This window comes from Theropithecus gelada, chromosome 1 (assembly GCF_003255815.1).
Source record: "Theropithecus gelada isolate Dixy chromosome 1, Tgel_1.0, whole genome shotgun sequence".
In the NCBI taxonomy this organism is placed as follows: Eukaryota; Metazoa; Chordata; class Mammalia; order Primates; family Cercopithecidae; genus Theropithecus; species Theropithecus gelada.
In genome coordinates, this window is record NC_037668.1 from 192,191,401 (window position 1) to 192,203,438 (window position 12,038).

At 42.4% G+C, this 12,038-nt stretch overlaps 1 protein-coding gene across 2 annotated transcripts in view; it reads right to left on the minus strand.

The window, feature by feature from the left end:
- DARS2 (aspartyl-tRNA synthetase 2, mitochondrial) overlaps positions 1–12,038 on the minus strand; it is a 34,523-nt gene that overhangs the window by 5,416 nt on the left and 17,069 nt on the right. For both annotated transcript variants that reach the window (XM_025404099.1, XM_025404091.1), the window contains exons 12-13: positions 7,350–7,412; positions 2,602–2,754 (exon numbers count right to left, since the gene is read on the minus strand). In XM_025404099.1, the coding sequence (XP_025259884.1) occupies positions 2,602–2,754; positions 7,350–7,412 (216 nt within the window). The remainder of the gene's footprint in view (positions 1–2,601; positions 2,755–7,349; positions 7,413–12,038) is intronic.

Consider the following 12,038-nt stretch of genomic DNA (forward strand, 5'->3'; position numbering starts at 1 on the left):
CAATCATCAGACGCAACTAATTGGGTGAGTACCGAATAACTCGGTGATTAAGAGCACAGGGAACAGCACTTCATAGACCTGGGTCTGAATCTCAGTGTGGCTGATTACGAACTTCTCTGTACCCTTTTTCATTGTAAAATGGGGATAAAAATATCAACTCCAAATGACTGCTGTGAAGCTTAAGTGAGATAATGTACATAAGGTGCAGGACCTGACAAAGTATGTGAGTGGTAGTCGTTCTGATTATTCCTCACTTCTCTTGAAGGAGTTGGTAAGTGTCTGGCACACTGTTAATGTTCAGTGAAGGCTGGCTATCACTACAGGTAATGCGGATTAGAGGTCCATTTAAGAGTGTGGCTGGGTGCAGTGGCTGACACCTGTAGTCCCAGCACTTTGGGAGGCCGAGGTGGGCGGATCACAAGGTCAGGAGTTCGAGATCAGCCTGATCAACATGGTGAAACCCCGTCTCTACTAAAAATACAAAAATTAGCCAGGCGTGGTGGCGTGCACCTGTAATGCCAGCTACTCGGGAGGCTGAGGCAGGAAAATCGCTTGAACCTGGGAGGAGGCGGAGGTTGCAGTGAGCCTAGATTGTGCCACTGTATTCATGGGTTAGAAATCCGGCTCCTCCACTTCCTAGCTATGTGACTGTAAGCAAAATTTTAAGCTCTGTGCTTCACTTTTCTTATTTTTAAAATAGCAACAGTATCAGAACTTCTTTCATAGGGTTGGCATGAGGATTAAATGAGTTAATATATACGAAGTGCTTAGAACAGGGCTTGGCAAATACTAAGTGCTTAATAAGTGCTACCTATGCGGTGCAGGACTTCCCTGAGAAAGGACAGCTGGTTAGAACAGTGACATATGCCTAGAGACATGATAGGGTGTTATCTTGCAGCCCATTCTATCTTACATTTATGTCTACATAAGGGACCCTCATTGTGACATTTTCAGAACGTTAATGTTATTCCTCAAAAGTCTGGTTTCTAGCTCTCTTTCAAGGAGAGCCTTGTAGGAATCAGACCTATAACTTTCTGAGAATGAAACACCAGCTTGTTTAGTTCATACCAAGAGAATGTTTAATAATCAAATCAGTTTAGAACAAAATCTCATGTTCTTTTTTAAGAAATGCATTCATAATAAAATTTGGAAATAAATAGCTTTCTTCATTTTACTATTGTAGGGGAAGGGGAGACGGGGATTACATTTAGCTTTGAAGATGAACTCTGAAACTTTTTCTTTGCAAGAAACAATGATAAATGAAAATATAGATTAGAAGAAAGAACTTGATGAAGTACTAGTTAGACACACTATCATTTGGAAAAAACTATATACTAAAGTGAAAAAATAAATTTATATCATGCTTGATCTTTACAGTACTTTTTTAATATTCACGTTTGACTTTGTGCTATACTTTTCTATATTTTACAAAGATTCCTAAAGCTAATTCAGTCTTCCATATCCCCTGAAGACTCATGACTCAGCCAGTGCATGATAGCACTCACCACCTACAGCTGCTGTTCTTGAGGAAAAAGGGGCCCACTTTGACCAAGTTGGTCCGGGGTGTCTGCCAGCCCACCAGCTCTCCAGTGGTCTGATCTGTCCTTCCACAATTTAGGAATGTATTATGTACAAAAGTTTGAGACTCCTAATTTTCTTCATTTGTGAAATCTTGACTCTGAAAATATTTTTTCATGATTATATGACTAATTTCACTACCCCTTAATCTAAGTGGCTTTTCTAATTAGAGTCAGGTCTAATCTATTTAATAAAGTAATGCCAATGGAGGCTGGCAGCTAATGAAAAAAATCCTTAGTTTTTTTTTTTTTTTTTGAGACAGAGTCTGGCTCTGTCGGCCAGGCTGGAGTGCAGTGGCACGATCTCGGCTCACTGCAACCTCCGCCTCCCAGGTTCAGGTCATTCTCCTGCCTCAGTCTCCCGAGTAGCTGGGACTACAAAATACAAAAATTAGCCCACCACCATGCCTGGCTAATTTTTGTATTTTTAGTAGAGATGAGGTTTCACCACGTTGACCAGGCTGGTCTCGACCTCCTGACTTCAGGTGATCAGCCCACCTCGGTCTCCCAAAGTGCTGGGATCATAGGTGTGAGCCACCATGCCCAGGCAACCCTTAGTTTTTATACAGCGCATTATAAAGTACTATAAGATTTATGCAGGCTGGGCGCGGTGGCTCACGCCTGTAATCCTAGCACTTTGGGAGGCTAAGGCGGGTGGATTGCCTAAGCTGAGGAGTTCGAGACCAGTCTGGGCAACACAGTGAAACCCCATCTCTACCAAAATACAAAAAATTAGGTGTGGCAGTGTGCACCTGTAATCCCAGCTACTTAGGAGGCTGAAGCAGGAGAATCTCTAGAACCCGGGAGATGGAGGTTGCGGTAAGCCAAGATCCCACCACTGCACTCCAGCCTGGACAACAGAGCAAACCTCTGTGTCTTAAAAAAAAAAAAAAAAAAAGATTTATGCAGAGCAGCTTCATTTTATGAATTAACAGTCTATAGTTCAAACATATACTATATACATAGGAGAGTAAGGCATTGTTCAGCATCAACAGCACTGATGGTTGGAAGTAATTTTTCTTACTGCTTTATTGTGCTCTCCAGCAGTTAGTAGGACCACATCTTCCTCTTGGGTGTCCATTAGTCTTATTAATTCCAATCTTTGCGATTCCATTATGAAGCTAGCAACTGGAGAATTCCAGTTTCTATTGGCGTTAAGGAATACAGGTAAGATTTCCTGTGTAAAAGAAAAAGACATATTTGTGTTTTTTTTTTTTCTTTAAACAGTGGGATTAATTTATCTTCTTATAGTACAAAGATTTCTGGTTCCCAATAGAAGAGAATTTAAAAGAGATTATCTCCCTGAACCCATTCAAAATGATACTAAGGGAATTTTATAAAGTGCACAGTGGCTGATGCCTGCAATCTCAGCACTTTGGGAGGCTGAGGTGGGTGGATCACTTGAGGCCAGGAGTTCAACACCAGCTTGGCCAACATGGTGAAACCCTGTCTCTACTAAAAATAGAAAAATTAGCTGTGCCAGTTGTATGCGTCTGTAATCCTATCTACTCAGGAGGCTGAGGCATGAGAATCACTTGAGCCTGGAAGGTAGAGGCTGCAGTGAGCTGAGATTGGGCCATTGCACTCCAGCCTGGGTGACAGAGTGAGACTCAAAAAAAAAAAAAAAAAAAGTCATTTCAACATAATGAAAAAAAGGGGGAGGGGATGAAGAATGGAGAGTAATAGCACATGATGGATTTCTGTGAATTTTTGGCAGATTGCAAGTGAACTGAGTAGGAATGATTAAAGAAGCAAGGTGCAGGAAGGTCTCGCATAAAGAACATTGGAGGCGGCCTCAGCGAACTGATTTTACCCTGCAGAATTCTGGAGAGGCTCAGGACTCTTAAGCCTTGAGTGCCTAGGATAACAGACAGCGGCCTTGCTGCTCATGCTAAACTAAACCTAACCATTTACAAAGTCTCTGTAAGGATCTCGCGCTTCCAACCAGCTTTTTATTCTTTTTGAGATGGAGTCTCGCTCTGTCACCCATGCTGGAGCGCAGTGGCCTGATCTTGGCTCACTGCAGTCTGCCTCCCAGGTTCAAGCAATTCTCCTGCCTCAGCCTCCCTAGTTGCTGGGATTACAGATGTGTGCCACCATGTGCGGCTAATTTTTGCATTTTTAGTAGAGACGGGGTTTCACTATGTTGGCTAGGCTGGTCTCAAACTCCTGACTTCAAGCGATCTGCCTGCCTTGGCCTCCCAAAGTGCTGGGATTACAGGCGTGAGTCACTGCACATGGCCCCAACCAGCTTTTAAAATGCCCCATTCTTGAATATGTACAGATAACCAACAATCACTGCACATTGAAGAAACTCTGCAGCATTAAAAAAAAAAAAAAGACCAAGATAAACCCAAAAAATTAGTCCCAGAGAAAACATAAGTTAGGGACCAAAAGAGAACTTGAATCCTCAAAGGTACTCAAAAAGATATTTTATGAATAAAACCAGAATAAGATGCAGTGAAAAAAGCTCCTGGGGGGGGGGGGGGAATTCAACAGAAGAGTTGAAGAAATCTCCAGGAAAATAGAACAAGACAAAGAAAATGGTGAAAAATGACATGCCAAAGAAAAGAGGTTAAATTGGTTCAACATACAACTAGTAGAAATTCCAAAAAGAGGCTAGAAAAAATGATGAGGTCAAAATAGATAATAAAAGAATTTTCTACACATAATAAAAGAATTTTCTACACATAAAAAGACATAAACCTTCATACTGAAAGGGCTCTTCAAGTGTATAACACATTGAATGAAAAATGATCAAAAGGCAAACGAACTCTGAAATTTCAGAACATAAAGAATCAGAAGGCAAAATCTTCCAAAGAGAAAAAATCAGGTCTGCTATAATAGAGTAAATTCACACAAGCATCAGAGCATCAGACTTCTCATCAGTAGCAATACATGGGAGAAGAGAGTAAAGCAATGCCTTAAATGTTCTAAAGCTGTGCTGTCTAGTGATGCACTGTGGCTGTGTACATTTAAATTAATTAAAATGAAATAAAGTAAAAAGTTCAGCCCTTTAGTTGTACTATCCTATTTCAAGTGCTCACTAGCTACATTGGCTAGCAACAACTATACTGAACAATGCAGACATAAAACGTTTCCATCATTACAGAAAGTTGTATTGGACAGCACTCTTCTAAGATGATATGGCTGTCAATTCAAAATTTTGTACTAAGCCAAATTATTATTAATCAAGTGTGAGGTTTTAAACATAAAGACATTTTGTAAGAACTCAGTAAGTTGATCTCTCACATGCTTTCTTAGGAAGTTACTTGACTACATACTCCAACACAAAAAAGAAAGAGGAAAACCTGGGATCCAGGATGAGTTACTTCAACTCAAAAGAATGAAGAAAAGGTTCAGAAAGACAGCTGAGCAGAAGGTACAGAGTAACTAGGTGAAGTCTGTTTATGTGAGCCTTATCTCTCATCACAGGAAGTTAACAAGGTTTAAATGAATTAAGTAAAAAGAAGAAAGTATGTAGAGATATTTCCAAAAACAGAGATACTCTGGCAGAATACTAGGATGGATGTGGCAGGCTAGAGCAAATGATTATTGCATTTCATCATTAATGCTTCTTTATTTTTTGAACCATGTCTATGCCATATGTTGCTAAAAACACGTAAGATCTTCTAAAAGCAATCAGAAGCCAAATCAAGTTAAAACATTAATAAAAATAGTAGTAGTAGTACCCATTTCTTACATAAAAGTTCAGGAAATTAGGAAGGAAAAAGAAGAAAGAGAACAATGAAAGAAGAAAATGTAATAATAGTCCCATCAACTGAAGGCTGCCAAAGTTAACCTTCAGGCTTATTTCCTGGTCCTGTGGTTCTTAGATGCAGATTTTATACACTAATAAAATAAAAATTGGAAGATAAAGGGTTGCCAATTTTTAATTTTATAAAGAAACGGCATATTTCATCCCCCCGCTCCCCTCACCACCAACAGAGAGATAAAGGATAGTTCTTTAAATTTGTTTAACTTTATGAAAAGCTTGTTATATTGCCCTGACTTTTCTGATTTTGTCTCAACCCATTTTGGAAACCACTATCCCAATCTTTTTTTCTTATATAAAAATCTACTTATTGTTCTTTGTGCTTGAAGTATGAGGCTTGGGAAATGGTGGTAGAGGTAGGTAGTCCATTTTCAACATACAAATATAATGTTTTTACATGGTTATAATCAGTATAAATATAATTCTATAGCCTCCTTTTCTTACATATCATTATAAGAGCATTTTTCCTCTATTAAGTCTTAGAAAACAAGATTTTAAAAAGGAACTTTAATATTAATTCCTTTGATTATATCATACTTTATTTAATTACTCCCATATGGTTTCATTTTATTCCTGTTATCATACCTAAGATTCTTTCCTTTTTTTTTGAGACAGGGTCTCACTGTGTCACCCAGGCTGGAGTGCAGTGGAATGAACACAGCTTACTGCAGCCTCCATCTCCTGGGCTCAAGTGATGGGCTCAAATCCTCCCACCTCAGCCTCTCAAGTAGTTGGGATGATAGGTGTGTGCCACCACGCCCAGCTAATTTTTTTTCTGTTTTTTGTAGAGATGAGGTCTCACTATGTTGCCCAGGCTGGTCTCAGACTTCTGGGCTCCAGTGATACTCCCACTTTGGGCTCCCAAAGTGCTGGGATTACAGGTATGTGCTCCCATGCATGGCCGGATCCTTTTTTTTTTTTTTTTTTAAGAGACAGGGTCTCACTCTGTCACCCAGGCTAGAATGCAGTGGCATGATCATAGCTCACTGCAACCTTGAACTCCTGGGCTTGTGAGTCTCCTGCCTCAGTCTCCCAAGTAGCTGGGACTACAGACAGACATGTGCTACTATGCCCAGCTAATATTTATTTATTTATTTAGAGACTGTGGCCCAGGCTGGAGTACAGTGGTGTGACCTCAGCTCACTGCAACCTCCACCTCCTGTGTTCAAGCGATTCTCCTGCATCAGCTTCTCAAAGTAGCTGGGATTACAAGTGTGCACCACCACACCTGGCTAATTTTTTGCTTTTTTTTTTTTTTTTTTTTTTGAGACAGAGTCTCGCTCTGTTGCCCAGGCTGGAGTGCAGTGGCCCAATCTCAGCTCACTGTAAACTCTGCCTTCCGGGTTCACGCCATTCTCCTGCCTCAGCCTCCTAAGTAGCTGGGACTATAGGCCCCTGCCACCATGCCTGGCTAATTGTTTTGTATTTTTGGTAGAGATGGGGTTTCACCGTGTTAGCCAGGATGGTCTCGATCTCCTGACCTTCTGATCTGTCTGCTTCGGCCTCCCAAAGTGCTGGGATTACAGGCATGAGCCACTGCGCCTGGCCAATTTTTTTTTTTCCAAGATGGAATCTTGCTCTGATGCCCAGGTTAGAGTGCAGTGGCACAATCTTAGCTCACTGTAGCCTCAAACACCAGGCTCAGGTGATTCTCCCACCTCAGCCTCCTAAGTAGCTGGTACTAGGGGTGCAACAGGGCAGCATGGTGGCCTGAGCCTGTAGTCCTAGCTGCTTGAGAGAGAGGCAGGAGCACTGCTTGAGCCTAAGAAATCAAGGCAGCAGTGAGCTATTATGGCACCACTGCACTCCAGCCTGGGCAACAGAATAAGACCACATCTCCAAAATAAATATATAAATAAAATAAAAAATAAATAAAGGCAGAAGAATGATCTGAAATAACAAGATGCTCAAAACTAATGATAATGATAGTTTAGTTAACAATAGTTAAAAATATTGAATCTCTATGAGGAAAAAAACCGCTCTAATTAACTCCTTACCTGATTAAAATGGTCAGCTGCAAATTTTCTGATGGATTCAATGTCTTTCCTTTTTAAGTATTTCTGATGAAAGAAAAATCAAAGTAAACTTGTCATTATGACACTTAGCTTCATAAACATAGTTATGCGATCAAATGACAAATACATTTTGTGTCTTCCTATTACAATAGTAAGATTTAATAAAAATTCAATGTCTGGGCTGGGCACGGTGGCTCATGCCTGTAATCCCAGCACTTTGGGAGGCCAAGATGGGTGGATTGCTTGAAAGTTGGGAGTTCAAAACCAGCCTGACCAACATGGTGAAACCCCGTCTCTACTAAAAATACCAAAATTAGTTGGGTGTGGTGGCAGATGCCTGTAATCTCAGCTACTTGGGAGGTTGAGGCAGGAGAACCACTTGAATGCAGGAGGCAGAGGCTGCAGTGAGCCGAGACTGTGCCACTGCACTCCAGCCTGGGTAACAAAGTGAGATTCTGCCTCAAAAAAAAAAAAAAAAAAAAATCAATTTCTGCTACCAAATGACACATTTTTAAAGCTTGTTACAGTGCTTATTTTTTCCAGTTATGCAACTTTTTTTTTTTTTTTTTTTTTTTTGTGATAGAGTCTAGCTCTGTCACCCAGGCTGGAGTACAGTGGCGTGATCTCGGCTCACCGAAAACTTCACCTCCCAGGTTCAAGCGATTCTTCTGCCTCAGCCTCCCAAGTAGCTGGGATTACAGGTGCCCACCACCACGCCCAGCTAATTTTTGTATTTTTAGTAGAGATGGGGTTTCACCATGTTGACCAGGCTGGTCTTGAACTCCTGATGTCATGTGATCTGCCCGCCTTGGCCTCCCAAAGTGCTGGGATTACAGGTGTGAGCCACTGCCCTGGGCGTGCAGCTCTTATTGCAAATAGCTGTGAATGTATTCCACAGAAGACCCTTTATATCTAATATGCAGGATAAATGTTCAACATGAATGTCTACAACTGAATTGTGAAAGAAAACTTTCAGATCAATAAAAGGATTCAGAATTTGATTATTTGAGGTTTCTTAAAATTCTATCTTTTTTGAAATTATCTCAATGTCTTTCAAATGAGACATTATGGTTATCATGTTACATAACTTGGAAGCGATCCAAACACTTACACAGTTTGATGTTTTGGGGTGTATTCCCCCTCCCTTCGAGAGCATGATGTCTTATCAGATCCCCTATGTGAGAACTTGGAGTCAACTCCCTCTTCCCCCCAGGAATGTTACCTCAAACCTTATCATAATACCCATGTGTGAATTACTGACCTCAACTACTGGACTTCAAAAATACATATAAACTTAAGAGTTCCACAGACACTTTGATAGCACATGCTGTGACGGGATATACTCTGTCAACTGCTTCTCCTACAGCCAAGAGATGGGTGACACCGTTAGCCTTGGAGCTAATCTCTGAAGCCTCACCCACCCACACTGGCACTGCCCTCTAGCATCGAGGGACCTTAGGCGTAGTCTATACTGTGGTGGTCAAACCAGCTTCTCCCAAGAATTGCTCATATAAGAGTATACCTCAAACTTTAATTAGACTTTACTTTCCCCAGAGGACTACTTCCATCCTAATAGAGCAAGTGGACTTTAATAATTTTGGAACTCACTCGCTATGTGATTAATGCCCCTCAGCTACTGTTTTCCCTGTGAGGATTGTTCATGTTATTCTCTCTCTTTTTTTTTTTTTTTGAGACGGAGTCTCACTCTGTCGCCAGGCTGGAGTGCAGTGGCGTGATCTCGGATCACTGCAACCTCTGCCTCCAGGGGTCAAGCGATTCTCCTGCCTCAGCATCCCGAGTAGCTGGGACTACAGGTGCCCGCCACCACACCTGGCTGTTTTTATATTTTTAGTACAGACGGGGTTTCATCATATTGGCCAGGCTGCTCTTGATCTCCTGACCTCGTGATCCACCTGTCTCGGCTTCCCAAAGTGCTAGGATTACAGGCGTGAGCCACCGCGCCTGGCTCTTATTCTCTCTCTTTTAAGTATTGTGAACCTAAGAAAATATTTTCTTTGTATGGCAATAAACCATGTGATTTGTGAAATCATATTTTAATCGTCTTATTTCTACCATAAGCCATGCATCATTAACTATATTCATGCGGCATTTAACTAGGTATGGGAGGTATAAGAAGATGAAAACATGATCCACACTCCTGCAGTTCTTATACGTACTTGAGAAAGAACAGACAAACTTGAAATGGTATACATAATAATAGGCAAAATATACTGAGCTTACCTGAACATATTTCTTATGCCTGGACTATAGTATGCACAATAAATTACTCTTTTTTTTTTGAGACAGAGTCTTGCTCTGTCACCCAGGCTAGAGTGCAGTGGTGTGATCTCGTGCTCACTGCAACCTCTGCCTACTGGGCTCAAGTGATTCTACTGCCTCAGCCTCCCAGGTAGCTGAGATTACAGGCACCCACCACAATGCCCAGCTAATTTTTTTATTTTTAGTAGAGACAGGGTTTTGCCTTGGCCTCCCAAAGTGCTGGGATTACAGGCGTGGGCCACCGTGCCCAGCATGACAATAAATTACATTTTACTGGATATGTGAAGTAAATAAAAAGTAATGAGAGGCCAGGCATGGTGGCTCACACCTGTAATCCCAGCACTTTGGGAGTCTGAGACGGGTGGATTACCTCAGGTCAGGAGTTCGAGACCGTCCTGGCTAACATGGTGAAACTCCATCTCTACTAAAAATACAAAGAAAACTTAGCCAGGCGTGGTGGCATGTGCCTGTAGTCCCAGCTATTCAGGAGGCTAAGGCAGGAGAATCGCTTGAACCCGGGAGGCGGAGGTTGCAGTGAGCCAAGATCGCAGCGCTGCACTCCAGCCTGGGCGACAGAGCAAGACTCCGTCTAAAAAAAAAAAAAAAGAAAGTAATGAGACTGAGTTCTTACTCCGTTCTGAATATACTGCTTACGTATCCAAATGAGTATAGACTTTCAAAATCACAATCTTATTTAAAATATAACTGGAATGCTTCTTATGAAATTACTTTTAAAGCAGATGTACTACCTACAGAAAAGAGGTGTGTACCATTGCTTTAGTCAATGCTTGCTCAGCCCAACCATTCTCTCTCTCCCTTCTACCCCCTCTTCCCCTTCCTTTTTGCTTTTTTAGCTCCATCTCCTTTTATTTCCCTGTTATTAATGCAATTGAGATGAGAACTCTCAGACGATCAAGAATCAACATGGAGCCGGGCGCGGTGGCTCAAGCCTGTAATCCCAGCACTTTGGGAGGCCGAGACGGGCGGATCATGAGGTCAGGAGTTCGAGACCATCCTGGTTAACACGGTGAAACCCCGTCTCTACTAAAAAATACAAAAAACTAGCCGGGCGAGGTGGCGGGCGCCTGTAGTCCCAGCTACTCGGGAGGCTGAGGCAGGAGAATGGCGTGAACCCGGGAGGCGGAGCTTGCAGTGAGCTGAGATCCGGCCACTGCACTCCAGCCTGGGCAACAGAGCGAGGCTCTGTCTCCAAAAAAAAAAAAAAAAAAAGAATCAACATGGAATGGCCATGCTGGCACTGATACAGGGCTAAGAGATAGACAGACAACTGAGGCTGCAGACAGAATACTACGTATTATTTTATGCTCACACAGTATCCACAATGAAGTACAGGAGTACTACATAGCATCGTTTATTACTTATTTTAATTTTTTTTTTTGAGACAGAGTCTCTCTCTGTCGCCCAGGCTGGAGTGCAGTGGCGCAATCTCCACTCACTGCAAGCTCCGCCTCTGGGTTCACGCCATTCTCCTGCCTCAGCCTCCCGAATAGCTGGGACTACAGGTGCCCGCCACTGCCCCCAGCTATTTTTGGTATTTCTACTAGAGCGGGGTTTCACCATGTTAGCCAGGGTGGTCTCGATCTCCCGACCTCGTGATCCACCCGTCTCGGCCTCCCAAAGTGCTGGGATTACAGGCGTGAGCCACCACGCCCGGCCTATTACTTATTTTTGAGACAGGGTCTTGCTCTGTTATCCAGGTTAGAATTCAGTGGCACAATCATGGCTCACTGCAGCCTTGAACTGTTTGCCTCAAGTGATCCTTCAACCTCAGCCTCCCGAATAGCTGGGACTACAGGTGTGAGCCACCATGCCAGGTAATTTTTGTAGAGACGAGGTCTATGTTCCCCAGTACAGGGGCCTTTGAAAACAGTATGCTGAGAATAGATAGGGCTCAAGGACAGTATCTCCAATTGAACTTTTAATGAACTCCCGTAGGCGCCAAGAAGGCGGGCAGATAAGGAAGAGCATAGAAACAAGGAACTGAGTAGAAGGTTACATCTGGGAAAAGAAAGTTTGTTTTGCATTGCATTCTTTCTGCTGACGTGGGGTTTATGGGGTATAAATAAAGTGAGGCGGAGGCTCTGAGTGTGGCCGCCATGTTCTCTGTGTGTCTTTGTCTTTTGTGTGTTCTTTCATTCTCCACCACCCCCGGCATGGACCCCAACACCCCAGGCTGGTCTTGAACTCCTGAGCTTAAGCAATTCTCCTGCCTTGGCCTCCCACAGTGTTGGCATTATAGGCATGAGCTACTATGCCTGGCTGATAGCACCGTTTAAGGCGGGGGAGGGGGGAAGAAAAACACCCTGGGATCTGGAATGTAAACTCACATTCATAAGATTTTATTGTTCTCTACTTATAGTTTTAGAAACG